Source organism: Osmerus eperlanus, chromosome 19, assembly GCF_963692335.1.
Source record: "Osmerus eperlanus chromosome 19, fOsmEpe2.1, whole genome shotgun sequence".
Lineage (NCBI taxonomy): Eukaryota > Metazoa > Chordata > Actinopteri > Osmeriformes > Osmeridae > Osmerus > Osmerus eperlanus.
Window position 1 is genome coordinate 14,862,770 of NC_085036.1, and position 24,829 is coordinate 14,887,598.

Below are 24,829 nucleotides of genomic sequence, written 5' to 3' on the forward strand. Positions count from 1 at the left end.
CATTTAAAAATATAACATTTTAAAATGAGTGAAACCACAGGCTTTATCTCCGAGGATGATCAGATAATATCTCTGGAGGAACGCCCCCACCTCCCTCGCGCCTAGTCAACGCGTTTTCCATTCAGCATCTCGCGACAAAGCCGAGCCCCGCGCCACAGCGCGTGCTCAAACGACGTTCTACGCAAATGTGCGCGAGCTCCATGGAGAGTCTGGATCCAGCAGGACAGAGATGCTCAGCTAGAAGGGCTAGCGCCGCTTCAAAACAACCAGCTGCAGCCTGCAGTTAGACGCTGCTTTGTGGTGGAATACTACAGTAGGGTTCCAGGATTGAGAGAATTCATGACAGGTACGCGATTTTGCATAGGTAGAGAATATTATTATCACATTGTTCAATAATGGGAGGAAACAGATATGCGTCTGACGTTAGCTAGCTAGCCAGCTAGCTAGTTGCTGGCTAGCTACAATAATCATTTGAGACGCGTACGAGGCACCAGCTTTAGCTAGCTAGCTAGCTAGAGAAAGGCTACTGCTAGGCCTTGAAGGGACAAACATTAAATATCCTACAATACAATCTGTTTGATTTACCAGCAATACAACACTTTTGTCATTCTCTATTGTACGACTTGGGCAGCGTGGAATTATATATACAGTATAAAAGAAGGATTTTAAATCGAGGACTTAAAGAAGAAAGGACTATTCGTCTTTGAACTGGAAATAAGGCACTGAATCTAGCTAGTAGGCTATCTAGTTAGCTTTATAGCTAACGGTTTCTTGCTGCTGTACCGTACGGGCCTGAGAAACAGTCGATTTGCAAGCTAGCAAACCCTTCTAACAAACTACAAACGTATCGCAAATGTTTTGGGGGGACTTCGTTGTTGGAATTAATCGTTGACAGTGCCGAATTTCGAGTGGTAGTTTGGAAGGATTTGTTCGGTATCTAACGGGGGAGCTAGTAGCTTGCTCACAGAGGCTTTTTGAATGTGGGATAAAATGGAGACCCCAACGATTGTCTACGATCTCGACACCTCTGGGGGGCTTATGCAGGTAAGAAACCTTCCTTTCGTAACGATCATCACTACCATACTTTGCTAGTTTTTATTGAAAACACCAGTAGAAGGTCTGCTGAATGCATTGACTCTAAAATACATCCCTTCCAAGCCTCCCGCTATCTTTAATAACGATACTATTTTTCTTTTTCTCTGACATGCAGCAAATCCAAGCTTTGCTTGCACCTCCCAAGTCTGAAGACGGCGAAAAAAGGAGTCGTAAACCGGACAAAAATGCTCGGAGGACCGGGAGAGCCACAAACCACGACACCTGTGACAGTTGCCGTGAAGGAGGCGACCTGCTCTGCTGTGATCACTGTCCCGCTGCATTTCACTTACAGTGCTGGTAAACGACCGACACACCTAGCTAGCTCACTGACTACGTGCTAAGTTACACTGGTACAGTCTTAAAAGTCAGAAGCACGAAGGAATGAGTTGACTCATCTGAGAACGAGTAAACCTCAGCAGTTGTTTAAAAGTATCAGAGAGCAGTTTGTGTGTGTAGTGCGTGTTGCTATGTGCCATGTGTGTTGCTGTTATGCCTCTAGTTGCCAGGCAGGTCACTGTTCTGTGAGGGAAGCTGCAGCTAGCTCTTGAAACCATGCTGCCTGTAACTCGGTCTATTGCCATGACGGGAATACTTCATTTAGGAGCAACAGTAGTGTACTGAGGAAGATGCTGAGGAAAGGTCAGGTTGTGGCCACATATTATGGAAATAATGACAATCAACTGCTTTTGGTGTTGAGCCAGGGTTCATTAAGACTTTGTGCGATTACAGAGCAGGCATTCTGGAAACATTACCTGTGTCTGTCTGGTCATTATGTACATGATTATGTACACTGCAGGCATATCTCTATAAATCATAACTAACTGGCAGCTGAATGAATGTTGTGCAGTGGACGGAAAAGGGAATGTTGATCAGCTAACAACATGCAAAGAGCTGTTATGATGTGACTGCAGTTAGTAATGTTGTTGTGATAGCATGTTGTGGGATGGATGTTTCACCATGTGTGTAGACCTGGGAACCCTGTCTCCAGGGCTCTGCTGGTCTCCAGGGCTCTGCTGGTCTCCAGGGCTCTGCTGGTCTCCAGGGCTCTGCTGGTCTCCAGGGCTCTGCTGACTGGACTGGATATACCAGCGCCTTTAAGTTATATAGGATTTTTTGTATAGAAAGAATGTGGATGTGCAGTTTATTCAGTTTGGTTGGGGACCGCCTGTATCTGGGACTGCCTGTATCTTGGTTGCTTGTGGATCCCCATGTTGGTTTTGGGACCAGCAGCCTGATGTGGCCCAACCTCTCTGGCTCTCTGCCCGCAGACTCTCTTCTTCTGTGCGCACCTGGCTTCAATCAGCCAGGGGTCCAAACATTCTCAGTCGCTTTAACCTGAGTGCAGAGAGTTAACAGCATACTGCTGCTGAACATCTTTTGAAGGGCTCTTGAAAAGTAATCTTTCAGCCTCATGTTTGGTCGGCGCTCTTGGCTGTAGAAATCCTTGTTTTGCTGTAAAAGCTGAGACTTGTGTGTTGTCTGCTGTACACCACATGCTCCAGCAGATGCCTGTTTATCAGGCCTTTTTAATGACAAACTTCTTAACTTAGACTTCTCTTGGCAACTTTCTTAATCACTGCAGTGTTGCTGTTCCTAACTCAGAGTTGATTAGTTTAGCTGATCGTAGCTTGTTTGTTGTGAACCAACAGTAATCCTCCTCTGAGCAAGGAGATGCTGCCCCCAGGGGACTGGATGTGTCATCGCTGCTCCGTGCGTCGGAAGGTTAGTCAACTTCCCTTTACCCTGAAGTTTAGTCTGCTTGTTTCTGTGTCCTGTCTGCTGGAGTGAGATCACTGTTGGAGGAAATAATGACTGTACATTTTATGTCTGCCCTCTGTCCCCTGCTCCCTGCTCCCCTCTCCCTGCTCCCCTCTCCCTGCTCCCCCCTCTCTGCTCCCCCCTCTCTGTTCCCCCCTCTCTGTTCCCCCCTCTCTGCTCCCTGCTCCCCTCTCCCTGCTCCCCCCTCTCTGCTCCCCCCTCTCTGCTCCCCCCTCTCTGCTCCCCCCTCTCTGCTCCCCACTCCCTGCTCCCCTCTCTCTGCTCCCCGCTCCCCTCTCTCTGCTCCCCGCTCCCCTCTCCCTGCTCCCCCCTCTCTGCTCCCCCCTCTCTGCTCCCCTCTCCCTGCTCCCCTCTCCCTGCTCCCCCCTCTCTGCTCCCCTCTCTCTGCTCTCTGCTCCCTGCTCCCCTCTCCCTGCTCCCCCCTCTCTGCTCCCCCCTCTCTGCTCCTCCCTCTCCCTGCTCCCCCCTCTCTGCTCCCCTCTCCCTGCTCCCCCCTCTCTGCTCCTCCCTCTCCCTGCTCCCCCCTCTCTGCTCCCCCCTCTCTGCTCCCCCCTCTCTGCTCCCCCCTCTCTGCTCCCCCCTCTCTGCTCCCTCCTCTCTGCTCCCCCCTCTCTGCTCCTCCCTCTGCCTGCTCCCCCCTCTCTGCTCCCCCCTCTCTGCTCCCCCCTCTCTGCTCCCCCCTCTCTGCTCCCCCCTCTCTGCTCCCCTCTCTCTGCTCCCCCCTCTCTGCTCCCTGCTCCCCTCTCCCTGCTCCCCCCTCTCTGCTCCCCTCTCCCTGCTCCCCCCTCTCTGCTCCCCCCTCTCTGCTCCCCCCTCTCTGCTCCCCCCTCTCTGCTCCCCCCTCTCTGCTCCCCCCTCTCTGCTCCCTGCTCCCCCCTCTCTGCTCCCCTCTCCCTGCTCCCCCCTCTCTGCTCCCCCCTCTCTGCTCCCCTCTCTCTGCTCCCCTCTCTCTGCTCCCCTCTCTCTGCTCCCCTCTCTCTGCTCCTCCCTCTCCCTGCTCCCCCCTCTCTGCTCCCCCCTCTCTGCTCCCCCCTCCCTGCTCCCTCCTCTCTGCTCCCCTCTCTCTGCTCCCCCCTCTCTGCTCCCCCCTCTCTGCTCCCCCCTCTCTGCTCCTCCCTCTCCCTGCTCCCCCCTCCCTGCTCCCTCCTCTCTGCTCCCCCCTCTCTGCTCCCCCCTCTCTGCTCCTCCCTCTCCCTGCTCCCCCCTCCCTGCTCCCTCCTCTCTGCTCCCCCCTCTCTGCTCCTCCCTCTCCCTGCTCCCCCCTCCCTGCTCCCTCCTCTCTGCTCCCCCCTCTCTGCTCCCCCCTCTCTGCTCCTCCCTCTCCCTGCTCCCCCCTCCCTGCTCCCTCCTCTCTGCTCCCCCCTCTCTGCTCCTCCCTCTCCCTGCTCCCCCCTCCCTGCTCCCCCCTCTCTGCTCCCCCCTCTCTGCTCCCCCCTCTCTGCTCCTCCCTCTCCCTGCTCCCCTCTCCCTGCTCCCCCCTCCCTGCTCCCCTCTTCCTCCCTTCTCTCCCTGCTCCAGAAGCGTGAGCTTAAGAAGGAGCATATAAATGGTTTGCTGGAGCGCAGCAGCTTGCAGCTCTCCAAACAGTCTCCGGCGTCCGAGCAGGACGTGTCGTCTGGGCCACTGCGTCTGGACCCGGCCGTGGGCCCGGGGCTGAGGGCGGCCGTGGCCCAAGTCCGTCTGCTGGAGCGGAGGCCGCTGAGCCGGCCCAACACCCCCACCTCCACAGCCTCCACCGACACGCCCACGCCCTCCGAGCAGAACGACATGGATGAGGACATGCTGGACGTGGAGGATGAAACGGTGTGCTCCGACCAGGAGAGCTCCACCCCCCACCTCAAAAGGCCCTTCGACCTCCTGATCGCCGCGGCAATGGAGAGGAACCCTACACAGTTCCAGCTGCCCAACGAGCTCACCTGCACCACAGCCCTCCCAGGTACGCCCCACCTCACCTGCACCACAGCCCTCCCAGGTACGCCCCACCTCACCTGCACCACAGCCCTCCCAGGTACGCCCCACCTCACCTGGGGGGTCCCCTCAGCTTGATTGGCTGCTGCTATTAGCGACGGGAGAATCCGTCAGTACGTCTTATAAACACGCTCCTCTCAGCGCTCGCTCACACAACATACTGAGACAGTATCTCTGCTGATGTTCTCTTCCTCATGCTCTCTCCTACCCCCAGGAAGCAGCAAGAGGAGGAGAAGAGACGAGATGATGGGAAAGAACATGAAACGCTCTCAGCATGAACGTGACCACAGCGGTCTGGTGCCGCTGCCTGTGAAGGTGTGCTACCCCTGTGGCAGGTACGTGAAGGTGTGCTACCCCTGTGGCAGGTACGTGAAGGTGTGCTACCCCTGTGGCAGGTACGTGAAGGTGTGCTACCCCTGTGGCAGGTACGTGAAGGTGTGCTACCCCACCAGGAAGGAGCAGACAGCAGGCACACGCTCAATAACACTCTGTTCTCTTGTGAATGAGTGGGAAACCATTTGTCCTAAATAAACATTATTTTGTTACTCATCGTTTAACAAGAATGGAATTGCATTACTTTCGTTGTGCCAAAAGGAGCAAACCTAGATGGTAAATAGTCCAATTACATGCAGATCTATGCTCTTTCAAAGCATGTGAAGTTATTTGTGGGGGATCATTGCACGGTTTAGTTTGAAAGACACAATCCCCGGTTATTCCTTTGAATGACGAGCCATTATTTCTGACAAGGAAAGTATTCATGAAAGCAATCAGGGAAGACCCATGTAGGACTACACGCCTTTGGAAGAGAAGTGGTAGTTGTTTGGAGCGTAGCAGTGTTTGCTGAGCAGAGGCAGGGAGCAGGGGTGAGAGGCAGCATCAGGCAGACAGGGCTGTCATCTCTCCTCCAGAGGCAGCATCAGGCAGACAGGGCTGTCATCTCTCCTCCAGAGGCAGCATCAGGCAGACAGGGCTGTCATCTCTCCTCCAGAGGCAGCATCAGGCAGACAGGGCTGTCATCTCTCCTCCAGAGGCAGCATCAGGCAGACAGGGCTGTCATCTCTCCTCCAGAGGCAGCATCAGGCAGACAGGGCTGTCATCTCTCCTCCAGAGGCAGCATCAGGCAGACAGGGCTGTCATCTCTCCTCCAGAGGCAGCATCAGGCACACAGGGCTGTCATCTCTCCTCCAGAGGCAGCATCAGGCAGACAGGGCTGTCATCTCTCCTCCAGAGGCAGCATCAGGCAGACAGGGCTGTCATCTCTCCTCCAGAGGCAGCATCAGGCAGACAGGGCTGTCATCTCTCCTCCAGAGGCAGCATCAGGCAGACTGGGCTGTCATATCTCCTCCAGAACAGCATCAGATGGGCACCAGCTGTCCCCTCACACTGTCTTGGAGGCGTCATCTGTTCCGCGCACGTATTTGTCCAAAGGAAATGTAAAAGGAAATGATTTAACTGTTAAAACACCATTTTGGTTTTGGTGCAACAGTTCAGTACCTTCAAACGCTGCCTGCCTGGCCTGTCGTTCTGTATCAGAGTGGACTGGGCTCTTTAGAATAGAGCCCGACCGATAAAGGATTTTTAAGGCCGATACCGATACAAATATTTGGTGATTTAAAAATCCGATATTCCGATATAGGCCGATATAATGTTTAATTTTTAAAATCATTTTTAGCAGACGTTCTTATCCAGAGAGACTTACATTAAGTAAAGGGACATTCCCAGAGGCAAGTAGGGTGACGTGCCTTGCCCAAGGACACAACGTCATTTTACACTGCCGGGAATCGAACCGGCAACCTTCTGATTAATAGCCCGATTCCTTAACCACTCAGCCATCTGACTTATTATTTCCTCACTAAAATAATATGATAATGCAGTTTAAAAATAAACTTGTTTGTTTTGTTGTCACATCAGAACAGTGGAACATCAGAATATATTAAAGTTCTGACAAATAAAATGTATAAAAATACAAACTTAAGATATGAAACTTAATGTCCTTTGAACAAAAACACAATAAAAAAGAAAAAAAAATATATATATATTATTATTTTTTTAAACATTAATATTCATTTATCCTCCATTAAAAATGCTGATACCGATAGTTTGGAAAATGCCTAATATCGGCCGATTATATCGGCCCGCCGACATATCAGTCGGGCTCTACTTTAGAACAACCAAAACACTTATCGTTCTGTATCAAGAGTGCACTGGGCTCTTTAGAACCACCAAAACACTGTTGAAGTGGCAGTGTGCCTTGTCGAATGTGTGTGCTGGCTGGTACCAGCACCTCAGCTATGTTAGTAACACCACAGAACACTGAAGCGCATGGCGAGAGAAACTGGAATTCAAACCATCTGCTCAGCATGTTGTATCATTGTGCATGGCTGGCTGTTCCTCTCTGGGCTGTGGCAGAGCCCCTAGCGGACCCCAGCTCCCTCTCCTTCCCTCACTCTGCACCGCGTTTGGGACAGTCATATACAAACAGACAAGAACGTGTGGTTCTAGAACATACCGTGAATACTTCAGGATATCTGTGGATGTTGATGTTCTCTCTGCTGCCCCCTGTGTGTGTTGCAGGAGCTGCAGGCTGGCTCCGTTGATCCAGTGTGACTACTGTCCCCTGCTGTTCCACATGGACTGCTTGGAGCCCCCGCTCACAGCCATGCCTGTGGGGAAGTGGATGTGCCCCAACCACATAGAGCACCTGGTGGTGAGACACACCTGGTCACACACACACACACACACCTGATCTATAGAGCACCTGGTGGTGAGACACACCTGGTCACACACACACACACACCTGATCTATAGAGCACCTGGTGGTGAGACACACCTGGTCACACACACACACACACCTGATCTATAGAGCACCTGGTGGTAAGACACACCTGGTCTCACACACACACACACCTGATCTATAGAGCACCTGGTGGTGAGACACACCTGGTCACACACACACACACACCTGATCTATAGAGCACCTGGTGGTGAGACACACCTGGTCTCACACACACACACACCTGATCTATAGAGCACCTGGTGGTAAGACACACCTGGTCTCACACACACACACACCTGATCTATAGAGCACCTGGTGGTGAGACACACCTGGTCACACACACACACACACCTGATCTATAGAGCACCTGGTGGTGAGACACACCTGGTCTCACACACACACACACACCTGATCTATAGAGCACCTGGTGGTAAGACACACCTGGTCTCACACACACACACACCTGATCTATAGAGCACCTGGTGGTAAGACACACCTGGTCTCACACACACACACACCTGATCTATAGAGCACCTGGTGGTAAGACACACCTGGTCTCACACACACACACACCTGATCTACCTACTGGAGATGTACCTGCTGTCCTCCTGAATGCCTCTACATACATACACCCTCTCCCCCCTCTCCCTGATAGCTGAAGCAGAGGAGCCTCACACTGAGCAGTCGCTGTCAGCTGTTTGACCAGTTCCAGGACAGGATGTCCCAGCATGCTGTCAAGGTGGACTTCCTGCAGAGGGTCCACCGCCTGCATCCTCCTGTCCGCAGGGGAGGCCACGCCCACCTGAAGAGAACGCTTAAAGTGAGGCGCCCTTGAGAACACTCACCTGCAGGGCTGTAGTGAGGCTGTGTTGCAGGGCTGTAGTGAGGCTGTGTTGCAGGGCTGTAGTGAGGCTGTGTTGCAGGGCTGTAGTGAGGCTGTGTTGCAGGGCTGTAGTGAGGCTGTGTTGCAGGGCTGTAGTGAGGCTGTGTTGCAGGGCTGTAGTGAGGCTGTGTTGCAGGCCTGTAGTGAGGCTGTGTTGCAGGGCTGTAGTGAGGCTGTGTTGCAGGGCTGTAGTGAGGCTGTGTTGCAGGCCTGTAGTGAGGCTGTGTTGATGGTCAGGTGTGGTAACTGCCCTGTGTGTCCCCTGCCAGGTACCTGACTCCATCAAGTCCCAGTACAGGTCTCCCCCTGTCATGATCCCCCCCGCTGGGATCCGCCACGGAGAGCTCATCTGCACAGGTGTCCCAGAGGCCTCCCCCTCCCCGCACCCCTCCCAGCGGCTCCAGCCCTTCACCTGCAACGAGGAGCAGCAGGAGGTAAACTTCCAACCCCCCCCCACACACACACACACACAGAACTTCCCCCACGTATACACAGACATGCACCACACCATGTCCTGTCTTGACCCTGCTAGTCCTGCCCGTAACGAGTGTTTACCTCTAGTCCTGCCTCTAACGAGTGTTTACCTCTAGTCCTGCCTCTAACGAGTGTTTACCTCTAGTCCTGCCTCTAACGAGTGTTTTCTCCCCCCAGTGGCTGCGAGGCGTCATCACCCTGCAGTGCAGCATCATGCAGCACCTCTCAGCCAGGCACAAGTCCTCACAGTGGGAGGCTGATGTCAAACCTAGCGTCCCAGCGGGGGAGTGCGGGGCTGAGTGTAGCTCTGACAGGACAGCCCCAGGCCCCCAGGGGGCCCCTGCGGGGCTGAAACTCGGCTCATGTCCCAGTAACGGCCCCGTGGACCAGCAGGCCAACGGGAGTCCCGAGGCCCAATTCCCTCCAGCCTCCACCCAGTCCCCCCCGGCCTCCACCCAGTCCCCCCCGGCCTCCACCCAGTCCCCCCCGGCCTCCACCCAGTCCCCCAGCCCCCAGCATCCCAGCCCCAGCCCCGCGTTACCCAACCACCTGGCCGTGGTTAAGACTGAGGCCCCGCCCAGACCTTGTTTAGGACCTGCCTCCATCAGACCAGACCCCTGGACTCCCCACCCCCCAGACCCTCTCAGGGCCCCTGCCCAGACTGGGAGCACCAAGCTGGGCTCAGGTAGGCCTGCAGGGAGAGGGGCCCTGGTTCTAGCTGCTGTGTGGCTGGAGGCATCTAGTGAGCAGGGTTGTGTGTTTGCATTTGTCTGCAGATGGAAAGATGGGTGTGGATGTGGCAGAGCTCTCCGGGAGGGCCCCCCAGCCCCCCGGGCCCCAGCCCCCCGGGCCCCAGACCCCCGGGCCCCAGCCCCCCGGGCCCCAGCCCCCCGGGCCCCAGCCCCCCGGGCCCCAGACCCCCGGGCCCCAGCCCCCCGGGCCACAGCCCCTCTCCCTGGGGGACCTGTCCAGCTGCCTGAAGGCTGTCACAGATGGGCATGGAGGTGAGCCTGACCAGCCTGACCAGTGGATCACTGATGGAACCCTCACTATTCTGGCTGGAACACAGGGTCCCAGGTTTGGGACCCTGTGTTCCAGCCTGGGCCATTTCCTGCATGTCTATCCCCCCCCCCCCTTCCTCTCTCCTGTCACTCTGTCAAATAAACATGAGCCTGATGTCTTGATGCTGTCATCCCCTGCTCCTCCCAGAGATCCAGATGGGGAACTTGGATGAGAAGTTCATCCGCCTGCTGGCCTGGCAGCGGGTCCAGCAGCTGTTTGAGCCCAGAGCCTGGTCTCCTCAGAGCAACTACATCAGCACCAGCCAGCCCGCCCAGACACAGGAGCAGCAGTCTGAAGGTCAGAGGGTCCCTCCCTCTCCTCACATCCCTCAACTCCCCACCATCTCACCTCCCTCACCTCCCATCCCTCCCTCACCCCCCATCCCTCCCTCACCTCCCATCCCTCCCTCACCTCACCTCCCATCCCTCCCTCACCTCACCTCCCATCCCTCCCTCACCCTCCCATCCCTCCCTCACCTCACCTCCCATCCCTCCCTCACCCTCCCATCCCTCCCTCACCCTCCCATCCCTCATCTCCCTCACCTGCCTTACCAGGACATCATGTGTCTACTGGTGGTGTTGAGCTTTTCATCAGTTATTTATCTCATATTGTCGATCTGTTTTGTGGCGTTTTTCCTCTCAGCACACAAGGCCATCCAGGCCAGGGCTGTGTTCTACCCTCTAGCAGGAACAGGAAGTGCGGTCAACATGTGCTACAGGACCCTGCACATGGGAACTGGTGAGAAAACACACACAGCACTGGGTTTGTTACTGGTGATGTACACAGATCACAGCAGGGTTACCCTAACACAGATCACAGCAGGGTTACCCTAACACAGATCACAGCAGGGTTACCCTAACACAGATCACAGCAGGTGTCTCTGGGCAGGGTCAGGTAACCCCTAACACACCAGGTGCACACCAGGCAGCCTTGAGGCCCTGCCTTAGATAACCCACAGCTCTGAGTGAAACTAGAAGGTACAAAGGTTCATATATAGTCATAAATATATACAGTCATAAATATATACAGTCATATTAAGTCATGAAAGGACAGATGTGCAAACTGATCCAGATCAGGAGGAACCAGTGTGTGTCTGTGCTGACTGTCTCTCCTAGAGCTCCTCTCCTGCTGTAGTCTGACTGTCTCTCCTAGAGCTCCTCTCCTGCTGTAGTCTGACTGCTGTGTCTGGCAGGTGCTGATATGGATGTGTGCCTCACCAACTATGGCCACTGTAATTACTTGTCAGGAAAACATGCTTGTATCTTCTATGATGAGGTAAGCAGGATGGCATGCACCACACACACATGTAGAAAAGATGTCAAGGTTTTACCATCGCTGGTTTTATCGCTCAGCATTCATTTATACGGAGAAAGCTACATGAAATCTTCAAGTTTGTGTGTGTCTGTGTGCGTGCGTGTGTGTCTGTGTGCGTGTGTGTGTGTGTGTGGAGCAGAACACCAAGCAGTATGAGCTGCTGAACTACAGTGAGCACGGCACCACGGTGGACAACGTTCTCTACTCCTGCGACTTCTCAGAGAAGATCCAGCCCAGCCCCTCCAGCAGCCTGGTGGCCAAGGTCCAGAGCATCATCAGTGAGTGTCCGGCTGCAGGCGGAGACTACCTGGACGGTCAGTCCTCAGGTTTACATTAAGGTAAAGGTCTCTGTTTGCATCCGCAGAGCGCTGCAGGAGGAGGGAGCAGCAGGGGGAGGCCACGGGAGAGGCTGTGGAGGCCACAGTGATGAGCCAGGGCCCGGGAGAGGCTGTGGAGGCCCTGTGTGACTGCAGGTCCAGCAGTTGCAGCATGGTGGGGGGCACGGGGGCGGGCTGGGGTGGCGCGGGGGCGGGCTGGGAGGGCACGGCCCTGCTCCACCACGGCAGCCTCATCAAGATGGGCTGCATGCAGTTCCTCTTCAGCGTCACAGAGTTCGCCTGCCTGCCGCCCAAGGAGGAGAACCAGGCTGCTCTAGCCAGCCTCCACCCCAGTCCAGACAGAGGGCTCTGCCAAGCACCCCGCCCTGCTCTATCAAGGGCCCGTGTTTCACCCTAACCCTGCCCCCACCCCCACTGCCAGTCCTGGTAGAAGTCCTAAAGTGTTTTTTATTTTGTTAAATGTTCAAACATTTTGCTGATATGAAGTATTTTTCATGCTCAGATTTTGTGGGCAAGTTGCACATTGAATTTTTTATTTTTCCTCTTTGTAAATGTTCATCTTTCTGAAATATATTTAAATTGGCATTTAAAAGGGATTCTCTGTGGGAATCAAGATGACTTCACTGGAGCAACAACCCCACTAGACAGTCATGATGTGAGTAACTTGTTCTCTACTGTGCCAGTAATAATAGCAGAAACATGCTCATTCTGTTCAGAAAATTTACTTTATTTCTCCTGGCCATTTTAGTTTGTGTACTGTATAAAGACAATGTAATTGTGTTCAGATGTTTTTGTTACCATTGCAGGTAGCTCTATAATGAAACATGCACACATTCATGTTCCTATGTTTTATAAACTAATATAATTATGTACATGGTAAATAATCCCTTTTTCAACTACACTCATGATGGACAGCATAGGATTCTGTTTGACCAGACCTGTGAAGGTCCTTTGGTCGTTTTGACATTTGAATCTGTACTATGCTTCTTGTGAAATTTGTGCAGTACTCTTGAAAAGTATTTGTCGTGTTTTTCAATACTGTAGTCTACATTGTAAATACTGTGTTTTAGAGAAGTTCATCTGAACATTTTCACGTGCTATGTAAATATAAAGCAACCTCAACAATGTTTCCCCTTTTCGGTCTTAAAAATGTAAATAATACAAATATTTTTAAGAAGCTTCAAAGAACATGTCGCGTGGTCATTGTTGGTGTATGAGTTTGAATCTGTACGTGTGTACTCTGAACAGTAGCGAGTATTAGAACCACATGTTGGCGATACTGACTTGCCTATTAGTAACAGCCTATTGGACTGTTGCGAAACATGGTCATCACCCCTTTCTGATCAGATTGCATCTCGATGTTTCATTGGTGTAGGCAGCTGTGAATAAGTTCAGATAAGGGAAGTCTCTATAAGGGTGTAGTTCTCTGCCGTTTTCCTTATTTCAACGTAATTGTTTATCCAAGTAGATTTCCTAGGCAACCATGTTTACACTGCTAGTTATTGCGGCTGGATTAGTCGCGGCTTATTTATTACTGCATTTAATGGTTCTGAAACTACCCAAATGTAAAAGTAATGTGCAGTTGCATGGGAAAGTCGTAATAGTTACAGGTATGGTTCCGTCATGTTCTGTAAGTTTTGCTTTAACTGTTTATCATGCTTTGCATAGCGATTAACAGTGGTGTGGATGACTGAAAAAACACTTGGTGATACAGGACCGAAGTCAAACTCGAATATTATTTTCTAGGCGCCAACACTGGCATTGGTAAAACAACCGCGTTAGACCTGGCAAGGAGAGGAGGCAGGATTATCCTGGCCTGCCGAGACAAGCGGAGGGCAGAAGAAGCCATTCTCGACATCGTCATGGTAGGCTTATGGACACATTTGTTACATAACAAAAAATATTATTTTGTGGTATATCCGGAGGGGGGCGCACTATACCATAGAAGACTGTATGAAAATAACTAACAAATTCAACTATCATATGGGATGGGAAAAGCTTAGTGGTAGAGCAATCCACTGCAGACAACAGGTCTCAGGTTCAAAGGACATGTTTAGCTCTTTAGTATTATACTTTTAAATTGTATTTATGCATTCTGCTATTTCAAAAAAAAGAAAATTAAGATTCGTATATGTTCATTGTATGCACCTTCCCGCCACAGTAAATTCTGTGTTTGTGTTAACTTACATGGCAATAAAAAAATATTCTGAATCTGAAATTTCCCCTGTGCATCGCGTAGGATGAAAGCATCAGCTATAAATCCATAATCATACAGAATGTGTATGTGAATGTTCTGCAGGAGACAGGGAACAGGGAGGTTGTGTTCATGCCGCTGGATCTTGGAAGCATGCAGTCAGTGAGATCCTTCGCTGAGAACTTCCTTAAATCTGAGCCCAGACTGGACATTTTAATCAACAATGCTGGTAAACGTGTCAGTAATTATGTCATGATGCATGATGAATACTGAAAACATTTTCTCTGCAGTGTTGTTGCCCCTGTTAGTCTATATAACTATCTCAACTGTAATGTATTACATGTTTTGACTATAGGGCAGCATCTGTGTCATGATGTCACTATACTTTGTCACATACAAGCGATGGATTCGTCATCAATACTTTATTTTAGAAATTAAAGTATTTTTCAACTCAGGGTTGATGAATGGTGGTCAGACTGTGGATGGAGTGGGGATGATCTTTGGTGTGAACCACCTGGGTCACTTCCTGTTGACCCTCCTCTTGCTGGAGCGGCTGAAGGAGAGTGGTCCGAGCAGAGTGGTCACCGTGGCCTCCAAAGGTTATGAGTTCGGCTGTATTGACTTCAGCTGCATAGACAGTCACAAGGACCTGGGCTTGGGAGACTCAGACTGGAACTTGTTTGAGAAGTACTGCCACAGCAAACTGTGTAACATCCTGTTCACTCACGAGCTAGCCGTGAGACTCCAGGGCAGCAACGTCACCTGCTACAGCCTTCACCCAGGTTAGTGTTGCATCCACTCTGCTGACAGAGAACCAGTTCTTCCAAGTCTCTTCAAGAATGTACACTTATTTTTTTCTTACCTGAAACCATTTTTTTATCCACACAGGTGCAATTAAGACAGAGATCGGGCGCTATGCTAGGTTTGGGTGGAAGTGTGTGATGACGCCAATCACAGCTCTGTTCTTTGTGGACGCGGTGTCTGGTGCCCAGACCACCCTGCACTGCGCCCTGCAGGAGGGCTTGGAGAGCCTGTCTGGACGCTACTTCTCCTCCTGCTCAGTCCAGGAAGTCCAGGCCAAAGCCAAGGATGACAAGGCTGCCAGGAAGCTGTGGGAAGCTAGCGAGAGACTTTGTGGCATGTCTTGAACCAAATCCTACATTCCCAGATTTACTACGTTTTATTAGTGCTCGTTTGAGGCAAAGGCAGACAAATAAGTTATCCTAATGTGCAAATGTTGTGGTTAGTGGTAACTGACTTAAATTTTTGTACTCGCTGTGATATATTGTTTTATTATTGTTGCTTGCTTTTTTTCCACAGGTACACTTGCACTTATAGCAGCTCATGTTGTTTAACCCTTGTGTTATCTTCGGGTCATTCTGACCCATCAGTCATTGTGACCCACCGTCGTATTGCGACAGATTTACCGCATACAAAGACAAAGTGAAGCATTTTCTTTTAACAGCTAGGCTGTCTCAGACCCCCCACATTGCAAAGGTTAAAAGAAAATTATTTTAATTTGTTTTTGTATTGGGTAAAATTGGGTAAACACAACGATGGTTTGTTATGAACCTTTGGGTCATGTGACCCGAAGGCAGCACGAGGGTTAATTGTAACTTGTTTAACTACACGCTCTTATGGTTCTTCCCTTTGGCACTTATTTTGGTTGTTCACAATGTGTGCTTCATGTTTTGTGGCTATCTCGTTGTTATGATCAGTGACCTATGCACTTTGTAAAGCTCTCTCTTGGAAGTCGCTTTGGATAAAAGCGTCTGCTAAATGAATAAATGTAAATGTTGTCTGTTGGAAATACATGTATGTAGACCTGCACCATATCATAAAACGTTACACACACAAGAATTTCAGTATACTCTTTCATGTACGCAAATGTGAATGTTCTCCAGCGGTGGAAATTTGATAATTGATTATAACTCTCTCCAAGTATTGTGAGAAGAGAAAGTCGTTTTGAGCCTTATTCTTAACATTGACAAAAAGGGTGGAGGATGTTCTGTGAAAGCTTTTGTCTGACTTGAACCTGGTTAAAAGTGTCATTGATTGCAGAACCGAATTTACCTTGTCACAGTTGAATAACGACAGTTCAGTAGGTAAAATGGACATGGTGAACCCCAAAGTCCATTGACACCTCTTTCCTATGCAAATCTCACAATTAAAAAATCACCCGTTGTGACGTCACAATGGGGGCTCCACCTTTTTTGGCTCTGGTCTGTACCTTGGTCACGCCCCAAAATTTGCTGTGCGCTGCTCTGTGTACTTCCACGGAATTACAAAGAAGAACGTTTTTCTAACATATTGAAAATGGACTACGGTGGTAAATGCAGTGTTCCAGCCTGTACAGGGAATGCTGACACTTCAGAGTCTTCCCAAGGAACCAAACACTCGATGGGCTGTGATGTTTGTCTATGAGAAGATCCCTCTGCAGTTCGACCCTCAATTACACATTTGCTCGAACCACTTCACCGAGTTAGGAATGAAAACCTGGGACAATTTAACCCTTGTGTTATCTTCGGGTCATTCTGACCCATCAGTCATTGTGACCCACCATCGTATTGCGACAGATTTACCGCATACAAAGACAAAGTGAAGCATTTTCTTTTAACCGTTGGGCTGTCTTAGACCCCCCACATTGCAAAGGTTAAAATAAAATTATTTTAATTTGTTTTTGTATTGGGTAAAATTGGGTAAACACAACGATGGTTCGTTATGAACCTTTGGGTCATGTGACCCAAAGGCAGCACGAGGGTTAAAGAAGAATTTGCTAAGCCGATTTGCTAAGCCCTTGTTGCTGAAGAGGTGCTGTTCCAACCGTATGCTCATCACAAACGCAAGCTGTAAGTATGATTTTGTCGCTAACAGTTAGCCTATTAGCAATGCTAACGTCTCCTGTATCTAGCATTGGTAGAATGCTAAATACGTTTATAAACACATCAACATACCTTACTTAGCAAATGACTCTAGCTAGACTAGCTGTAGTCGGCATTAGAAGGGAAGCTTCCGAAAAAAATAGCCAGAAAACGAATAGCAGTCTAGCCTATTGCTAACGCCTGTCCAGATTATCTATTTGAAAGAACTGGAGAAAGGCAGGTGCTAGATACAGGATATGTTACCATTGCTAATTACTGTTTTCCATTTTCCCACTGAACTGTCTTATTCAACTGTGACAAGGTACATTTGGTTCTGCAATCAATGACCCCTTTAAGGAACAGTGTGAAATACCCCAAAAACCCAGCCAATCACCCCTTTAAGAAAACCCACACTGTCCCTGATTGACATGTTGAGATGCCGCCGCCGTCAGCTGGCATCGTCACAGATTTAATAGATTCATCCGGGTTTACATTTAAGGCCCCCAGCTTTGTTCCTGAAGGATTTTTGCATCAGATCATCTCTACCAAGATTTAAATGTAGGCTACTTCATGAATATTCATAACTGCTCTAACGTAAGAATAAAAGAGTGTACAAGAAAATCCATCACATTCCATCGCAGTACTGTGGTCCCTATGTTTTCGTTCAAAATGTTAATTTAAGATCCACAGCACCTTGTTTCATTTACCGACAGTCTAGTTGGGAAACTGCAGACTTGGGAAATAAACGTGTTCTCTTTTTTTCATGATAGGCAAGTCTGCTAATTCTGTTGTCGCCCATTATCTAGTTAATCATGTATTTGTTCCACCGCTGATGTGGACAACGCTTCATTAAAACACAACTCTGTAGTTTACACACACAAAAATTCGGAACTGGTTTGTGAAAACGAGTGTGGAGACTCCGGAACCCGTTTAACAGGTAACTTCAAATAGCCCAACCTTTCTCATAATCCCGCAGTTCGTCTTGCCACGAGCATTTGAGAAACGCACAACCAACATCATGATCTATTTGTTAGTTGGGGTTGGAATCGGATTTGGGATTTATATCTTCCTTGTCGAGACTCTCTTCAAAAGCTCAAAATGCAAAGGAAACGCGGTGATGGCAGGGAGGACGGTAATTATTACTGGTGGGTTCATATTTGTTCAATTTGTTTTTGGTTAACAATCATTTGTTTGTGTCGACCGGAGCTAGTTATATGTTTCAGAAAAAGCTATCTGCATTCAAATTCATGTCCCACTTTCAAAACGAATGTACGCTGAGACATGTTATCGACAGTAAGTCAACATGTCTGAATAAAGTTGCAGACAACATTCAGCAACTTTTAATCAGTTGTTTTCCAATGCCAATAAAGTATAAGTTTGTAATTTTGCTAGCGAAGAAAGTTTACAATGTGGTATGAGGTACTTGATATGAGCAGTTGTGGTTTGGCGCTGTCAGGTGGCAACACAGGCATCGGCAAGGCCACAGCGATGGATCTGGCCAGGCGAGGGGCCAGGGTCATCCTAGCCTGTCGTAATCAAGTCAAAGCTGAATCGGCTATCAGCGACATAAACAAGGTATGAAAGTCTTCATTGTGATCCATTGAATTGTTTGGGTAGAAACTGGAGTATTCCAGTCCTAACAGGGGTGTGTGTTGTGGGTTTAGAGAACGGGGAGCACTGACGTGGTGTTCATGCACTTGGACTTGGGGAGCCTACAGTCAGTGCGAGCATTCGTTAAGACATTCCTGAAGTCTGAGCCCAGACTGGATCTTCTTATTAACAACGCTGGTTTGTTAACGCCCCTACCCTACACACACACACACAATCATTTTGGAACTCATCTTGACAAACCAATGATTGTGGAAACGATCTTGACAAACCAATTGTTTCAGAACCCACCTTGACAGAACAGTGACTGTGTAAAGGATCCTGATGCCTGTGACCTGTGTCCTGTCCTGTGACCTGTCCTCTTCTGTTCTGTCCAGGCTTGGTGGCAGACGGCCGTACAGAGGATGGTTTTGGTGTTGAGTTTGGGGTGAACCACCTGGGCCACTTCCTGCTGACCTGCCTTCTTCTGGAGCGTCTGAAGGAGGGGCCCCATGCCCGTGTCATCACCCTGGCCTCTATGGCCTACCAGTGGGGCAGCATTGACTTCGACAAGCTCCACACCAGCAAGGACCTGGGCTCTGGGAGGTACAGCTGGCAGTTCTTCGCTGCCTACTGCAACAGCAAACTGTGCAACGTTCTGTTCACTCATGAGCTGGCCAGAAGGCTGAAGGGCTCCAGCGTTACGTGTTACAGCGTTCACCCAGGTTTGGAACTTACTTAAACACGATCCATCTCGTTGCTATTAACCTAAGCCACGATCTGTATTTCACCCGAGGCATTATGCGTTTACCTGTACTAACATGTATTCTCAACAACTCAGGATTATCAATAGGCTTTTGATGCACGGACACGTTCAGGATTTTACACTAACGCGACATGGCAGATACGGTGCGTTTACTTCCTGTATGACACCGAGCATCCATCCCTGATTGGTCCCCTCTAGGAGTGGTGAAGACAGAGCTGTCCCGTAACGTGAGCCTGTGGCAGAAGGTGTTCATCGAGCCCATCTCCACGCTGCTGTTCCTGGACCCTGAGGCTGGAGCTCAGACCACGCTGCACTGCGCCCTGCAGGAGGGGCTGGAGCCGCTGAGCGGAGGCTATTTCTGCTGCTGCTCCCTCCAGGAGCTGAGCGGCCGCGGCCGGGACGACGCTGTGGCCAAGAAGCTGTGGGACGTGAGCGAGAGGTTGTGTGGCCTCTCTTAGGGAGGGAGCTGGGGTGCTCTGCGGACGAGTGTGGATCCACTTTGCCCCGGTTCCTATGTTCTGAGGTTAATCTGAGGCTTTTGGTGTTGTTAAAACTGAGTTTGGAGTGAGAGAGCAGAAGTTGGTTTGCATATCAGGGGGAAATGCCCATTATGTGACTGGACAGGTAAGGTAACAGGAAAAAAGGCAGCAAATCTTTTCGGTCTTTAAATTACTGGTGATGGTGGCACTGACAACCACAGGTGGGTCCCACCTGTGTGAGGTCCTGTGTTGGTGACGAGTATGTTAGGAGGGGGCCAGGGCGGGGACACAAACAGACTCATATTTAAATGAGAATCTCTTGTAGAGATGTGTGGTTTTCCTTGTTAGAAATAAAATGTACATAATGGATTTAGATTTGTATTTTTCTGTCAGCACATGTAATCAACATCATCATTCTCACACAATCTTAACCTTGAGCGTCATTTAGGAACACAGTGCCAAAAGACCGGAAAGAACAAATGCACCTGAGTGGTTCTGAGAGGACATGATTCAAATGATGACTGGGGTCGACCCAGACTGTCATAGTTACAACATTAACTGAGCATGTGGACACACACACACACACACAGGCATGTGCAGTGTTCCTGGGTATCTTAGACAGAGAGAAGAACATTCCATCAACCTGAAGCAGCTTCGGCACAAAGGCACTTGTACGTGTTGTCAGACAAGTCACACAGGTTTGCCATCATATTGTTCTTTGAACTTTAGCCCATATGATCGTTGTATCGAGGAATGTACTTTGTGTGGAAGCTAAATCAGGCAATCTTTTGTTTATTTTTCGCTTCATCTAACTATGAAACATGACTAATATTTAGATAGGCAATATTGAAAGTTTAATATTGAACCATTATGCTAGATATCTATGAAATTTCCTAAAATATAAATCCTTTTTTGCTATCATGAAGTTCTTGAGATGTAAGTCAATTTAACACATCATGATAAGCTTTTATTTTAACTAAACACAAACAATTAAACCTAAACATAAGTTGGAGAGTTTGTCCTGCCTGAGCTTGTTTGGTGCATGAAGCTGCAGTACCATCAAGCAGCACTAGAGGGTACTGTTGAATCTTGGCAAGTGACAAAACTACTGTTTACTTCCTCGAAGAGGCGGAGCTTAACCAACCACATGTGAGTTTGCCGTAGTTTGACTGCGTCCTGGGTCGAAAGCTACCAGCCATCTGGACTAACAGTTACTTTTATGTGTAGACAAGAGAGTACTGTAGCCTATATTTGAAGTGGTATCATGTCAGTCTTACGCTGTTGTTCGCTGCTTGGTTTTGAAGGGTATTTAGGTGAACTTGAATGAATGGGCTGGCGAGCTACTGTAATTAGCTAACGTTAGCACACATTTTAAACGATTTTCTAGCTATCAATCCGTAACAATCCGTTGTCTGATATCATCTAGCAGTGAGCCGTGATATCGGTTAGATCATTTGTGCACGTGTATAATCATGGCGACATGGAATCTCACACTACACTGCTCAAGGCTATTTGTCTACAATAGACTTTTTGCACAGGTGGCAGATCTGAGAGTAAGTTCTCAATTTGCATCCTATCATCCCACCAGCACTCTCCAAAGAAGAGATGGTGAGGCGAAACCAGACGTTAGTAAGCGGCGTAGCGTTCTCCCCAGCGCTGGTGTTCAACACAGTCCCGCTGGTGATCAACACAGTCCCGCTGGTGATCAACACAGTCCCGCTGGTGATCAACACAGGCCCGCCGTGTCCGGGACATGGCGGGGGCATCACGGGGCCGATGACATCCCGGAGATACCGGCCTCGAAAAAGGTTTGGAGGGCCGAAGCCCCGGGTCCCCGGGAGGGCCGAAGCCCCGGGTCCCCGGGAGGGCCGAAGCCCCGGATCCCCGGGAGGGCCGAAGCCCCGGGTCCCCAGGAGGGCCGACCCTGGGCTGAAGGAAGAGTGTCGTCTGAGCTCCAGAAACTCAGTCTGGACGACTTCCCCAAGGCGCGTGAGAGGGTCGGAAAGGACTCGAAAGAAGACAGAAACAGCGAGACTTTGTTCGGGGTGTCGCCTTGTCTGCTTGCGCTAACCATGGGCAGGAGGCGGGCCCGGAGGTTGTATGTGAAGGAGGGAGACGCGTCTAAACGGGCCTCGGTTCAGCAGGTGTGTGAGGAGGCCCACCGGAGGGGGGTGCAAATACAGAGGGTCAGTAAAAAGGAACTGGATAAGATGTGTTCTGGAAGGGTCCACCAGGGCGTGTGTCTACAAGCCAGCCCTCTCACTTTCCTCTCCAAGGACGAGCCTCCGAAGCCCCCAAGCGCCGGCAGCGCGCCCCCCCTCTGGCTGGTCCTGGACGCGGTGCAGGACCCCATGAACCTGGGAGCCATCATCCGCTCTGCATACTTCCTAGGGGTGGACAGGATCGCCAGCAGTCTTCACAACAGGTGGCGCTTCATGCTTTTAGCTGCTTTTGTCTGTAGCCGCGTAAGAATGGTGCATATAATAACGTATAGGCCTATACAAACAGCACATACAGATTGTGAAGGACTGCAGAAAATATTGGACCAGAAATGGGTTGGTGCTAATAAAACGGTCTGTATTGTTATCAGACATGGTGCAACAACATCACCTCAGCCCCAATATTACATCAACATCAACCTCTACTTTACATTGCTGATTTGATGTTTCATTCTGTCTTTAACAACGTGCTTGTTATTGTGAGATGATTAAACCGGCCCCTCTACCCAGCTGTCCCCTGACGCCCGTGGTGAGCAAGGCAAGCTCAGGGGTGATGGAGGTCATGAAGGTGTATGGATATGAAAGCCTGGCTGATATGCTGAAGGTAACAAGTTCACCCAGAGACAACATCTCCATTAGACGTATCTATACTTCTGGTATTTGTTTGATTGTGTACATGGTAATTTATAGACCTTTGTTAAAAGTATTTGAATACATTATTTATTTATTAACCTTAAATGCATAATGAAATCATTATAAAAAAACTTCTTTAGATCCGCTTGATTGTCCTGAGTTTGTGTGTGTCCAGGTGAAGGTGTCTCATGGCTGGAGGTGTGTGTGTCTCTAGGTGAAGGTGTCTCAGGGCTGGCAGGTGGTGGGGACGGTCGGGGCGGAGGGGCGTGGCTTCCCGGCTCCTGTGCTGTGCTGCTCAGAGTTCCACATGACCAGACCCACACTGCTGCTCATGGGTGAGTCATGCCTGGCCACATCCCCCTCCTCCTCCTCACCCTGCCTTCCTCCTCCTCACCCTGCCCTCCTCTTCCTCACCCTGCCCTCCTCACCCTGCCCTCCTCCTCCTCACCCTGCCCTCCTCCTCCTCACCCTGCCCTCCTCCTCCTCACCCTGCCCTCCTCACCCTGCCCTCCTCCTCCTCACCCTGCCCTCCTCACCCTGCCCTCCTCCTCCTCACCCTGCCCTCCTCACCCTGCCCTCCTCCTCCTCACCCTGCCCTCCTCTTCCTCACCCTGCCCTCCTCCTCCTCACCCTGCCCTCCTCCTCCTCACCCTGCCCTCCTCCTCCTCACCCTGCCCTCCTCTTCCTCACCCTGCCTTCCTCCTCCTCACCCTGCCCTCCTCACCCTGCCCTCCTCTTCCTCACCCTGCCTTCCTCTTCCTCACCCTGCCTTCCTCCTCCTCACCCTGCCCTCCTCTTCCTCACCCTGCCCTCCTCCTCCTCACCCTGCCCTCCTCCTCCTCACCCTGCCCTCCTCCTCACCCTGCCCTCCTCTTCCTCACCCTGCCTTCCTCCTCCTCACCCTGCCCTCCTCCTCACCCTGCCCTCTTACCCTCACCTGAGTGTGTTACAGGTCAAAGTGACTGAGTTAGACTTGACAATAAAGACTGCATGTTCCAGCTCGTCCTGCTAGTCTGCTATCTGTAGAACCAATCTCAGTCTTCACTCGAAGTGTCTAGTGAGGATCAACAGAAAGTGTTTACTAACTGCAGTACGGGGAGATGTGGTAATGCTCTGAGGTGTGAGATCCTCATGCAGGTGGAGAGGAGAGAGAGGAGTGTTCCTCCCAGTCTAATCTGCTGTCTCTCCAGGTGGAGAGGGGGGTGGTCTCTCTCCAGAGCTGTGCCTGCAGTGTGAGGTCCTGCTGACGGTGCCTCCCCTCAGAGCCCTGGCCCCTGGGGTGGAGTCCCTGAACGTGTCTGTGGCCACAGGTACCTCCCTGCTCAGCCTCTCCAGGCCCCAGCACCTCTCATCTCAGCACCTGTGGACCTCCTCTGTTCACCTCCTCTGTTTGTCCTCTTCTGACCCTTGTGTCGCTCCAGGCATCTTGCTGTATTCTCTTCTGTCGTCGCGGAGAGGAGGCCAGCGCTGAGCAGCCTCCCTGGAGCCTCACAGCCTCCCTGGAGCCTCACAGCTGGAGGTTCAGAGGAGGAGGAGGCTGCAGAGATTTGTCAACTTGTGTCCTGAATTCATGTGTTCATCACCGCAGACAGGCCAATATGTCTGCCAACTGTACATCTGTGTGGTGTTGTGATGTAAAGTTGGCAGACATATTGGCCTGTCTGCGGTGAGCTCTGCTGTGTGTGCTGCTCATCCTTCCAGGTTCACCGTAACCAATGGAGACAGCTTCTGTAATTTTCTGCCACGCCCACCATTCTCAGATAAGGGTGTCACTTCCACCTGGCCTGATTGCCACTTTCTCTCAGCGTCAAAGCTCAGTCCAACATGGGGTGGAAGAGGTCATAAGCCAAGTCACTGGCAGGGGGAGGACACATAGATGGACGCATCAGGGTATAGGACATATAGATGTAGAATGTAAATGTTTAGGATGTAAAGGTGGAGGGCAACAGAGAGGTGCAGCTACAGGAGGGTTAGCTACCTGAGGTCGTACCTCGACTCAGGCTGGAGGACCAGCTCTTCTGGAGAGTTGGGGATCCGCTGGGGTGGTAGAACCACGACCGTGTGCCACCAGCAGGGGGCGACCTGAGTCAGCTGTGCGGAGGCGGGGGTGTGCTGGCTGGAGCTCCAGTCCTCATCCTGCCTCCACGCCTCAGACGCTGTCACCCCTCCGGGCGCTGGAACAGGACGGTTCACAATTACTCTGAACGGGCCCCCACTACCCACAATCCAACAGAGACCACGACAAGGCAATTAACCCGCTAATACAGTGGACCATTAGCCGTCCCTGCCGTGCCAGGAGCCCCAGGGCCCGCATGGGGCTGAGGGAGATTAGAAGAGATGGTTTAACGTAATGACCCGTTCTAAGATCTTTAGTGCAGGGATGATTTGTGTCTTTTTTCTA

General features: G+C 50.7%; 4 protein-coding genes across 7 annotated transcripts; all 4 read left to right on the top strand.

Moving 5' to 3' along the window:
- The first annotated feature begins 176 nt into the window (after positions 1–176).
- LOC134039192 (PHD finger protein 12-like) lies at positions 177–12,816 on the top strand. Of its 2 annotated transcripts, XM_062484900.1 has the most exons (15): positions 177–1,044; positions 1,211–1,392; positions 2,745–2,817; positions 4,393–4,810; positions 5,057–5,177; positions 7,417–7,549; positions 8,274–8,438; positions 8,771–8,935; positions 9,153–9,660; positions 9,752–9,979; positions 10,185–10,334; positions 10,680–10,775; positions 11,230–11,312; positions 11,491–11,629; positions 11,716–12,816. In XM_062484900.1, exons 1-15 carry the CDS (start codon positions 979–981, stop codon positions 12,084–12,086), a joined length of 2,898 nt encoding a protein of 965 aa, XP_062340884.1. In that variant the 5' UTR covers positions 177–978; the 3' UTR covers positions 12,087–12,816. The 2 variants fall into 2 exon arrangements, 1 of the variants encoding a protein (XP_062340884.1); XR_009932752.1 differs by lacking the exon at positions 11,716–12,816 and having other exon boundaries at positions 11,190–11,312; positions 11,491–11,556.
- A 229-nt stretch (positions 12,817–13,045) lies between these two features.
- Positions 13,046–16,143, top strand: LOC134039193 (dehydrogenase/reductase SDR family member 13-like). Its single transcript, XM_062484901.1, has 5 exons — positions 13,046–13,299; positions 13,436–13,554; positions 13,989–14,112; positions 14,339–14,665; positions 14,772–16,143. Exons 1-5 carry the CDS (start codon positions 13,173–13,175, stop codon positions 15,029–15,031), a joined length of 957 nt encoding a protein of 318 aa, XP_062340885.1. The 5' UTR covers positions 13,046–13,172; the 3' UTR covers positions 15,032–16,143.
- Positions 16,144–17,090: 947 nt separating this feature from the next.
- Positions 17,091–19,946, top strand: LOC134039194 (dehydrogenase/reductase SDR family member 13-like). Its single transcript, XM_062484902.1, has 5 exons — positions 17,091–17,889; positions 18,201–18,319; positions 18,409–18,532; positions 18,730–19,056; positions 19,296–19,946. Exons 1-5 carry the CDS (start codon positions 17,763–17,765, stop codon positions 19,553–19,555), a joined length of 957 nt encoding a protein of 318 aa, XP_062340886.1. The 5' UTR covers positions 17,091–17,762; the 3' UTR covers positions 19,556–19,946.
- Positions 19,947–20,772: 826 nt separating this feature from the next.
- mrm1 (mitochondrial rRNA methyltransferase 1 homolog (S. cerevisiae)) lies at positions 20,773–24,033 on the top strand. 3 transcript variants are annotated; one of them, XM_062486063.1, is made up of 6 exons: positions 20,773–21,720; positions 21,853–22,001; positions 22,306–22,399; positions 22,643–22,763; positions 23,619–23,738; positions 23,850–24,033. In XM_062486063.1, the coding sequence occupies exons 1-6, from the start codon at positions 21,049–21,051 to the stop codon at positions 23,897–23,899; spliced, it is 1,206 nt and encodes a 401-aa protein (XP_062342047.1). In that variant the 5' UTR covers positions 20,773–21,048; the 3' UTR covers positions 23,900–24,033. The 3 variants fall into 3 exon arrangements, with proteins under 3 accessions (XP_062342047.1, XP_062342046.1, XP_062342045.1); XM_062486062.1 differs by having other exon boundaries at positions 20,774–21,762; XM_062486061.1 differs by having other exon boundaries at positions 20,776–22,001.
- Positions 24,034–24,829: the final 796 nt, after the last annotated feature.

Bases quoted from the DNA above. Each gene is read 5' to 3' on its own strand.
- LOC134039192 (XM_062484900.1), top strand. From the start codon at position 979: ATGTGGGATAAAATGGAGACCCCAACGATTGTCTACGATCTCGACACC. The intron at 1,045-1,210 runs GTAAGAAACCTT...TCTGACATGCAG, and splicing joins CCTCTGGGGGGCTTATGCAG to CAAATCCAAGCTTTGCTTGC. The intron at 4,811-5,056 runs GTACGCCCCACC...TCCTACCCCCAG, and splicing joins CTGCACCACAGCCCTCCCAG to GAAGCAGCAAGAGGAGGAGA.
- LOC134039193 (XM_062484901.1), top strand. From the start codon at position 13,173: ATGTTTACACTGCTAGTTATTGCGGCTGGATTAGTCGCGGCTTATTTA. The intron at 13,300-13,435 runs GTATGGTTCCGT...ATTATTTTCTAG, and splicing joins GAAAGTCGTAATAGTTACAG to GCGCCAACACTGGCATTGGT. The intron at 14,666-14,771 runs GTTAGTGTTGCA...TTATCCACACAG, and splicing joins CTGCTACAGCCTTCACCCAG to GTGCAATTAAGACAGAGATC.
- LOC134039194 (XM_062484902.1), top strand. From the start codon at position 17,763: ATGATCTATTTGTTAGTTGGGGTTGGAATCGGATTTGGGATTTATATC. The intron at 17,890-18,200 runs GTGGGTTCATAT...TGGCGCTGTCAG, and splicing joins GAGGACGGTAATTATTACTG to GTGGCAACACAGGCATCGGC. The intron at 19,057-19,295 runs GTTTGGAACTTA...GGTCCCCTCTAG, and splicing joins GTGTTACAGCGTTCACCCAG to GAGTGGTGAAGACAGAGCTG.
- mrm1 (XM_062486061.1), top strand. From the start codon at position 21,049: ATGGCGACATGGAATCTCACACTACACTGCTCAAGGCTATTTGTCTAC. The intron at 22,400-22,642 runs GTAACAAGTTCA...GTGTGTCTCTAG, and splicing joins GCCTGGCTGATATGCTGAAG to GTGAAGGTGTCTCAGGGCTG. The intron at 23,739-23,849 runs GTACCTCCCTGC...GTGTCGCTCCAG, and splicing joins GAACGTGTCTGTGGCCACAG to GCATCTTGCTGTATTCTCTT.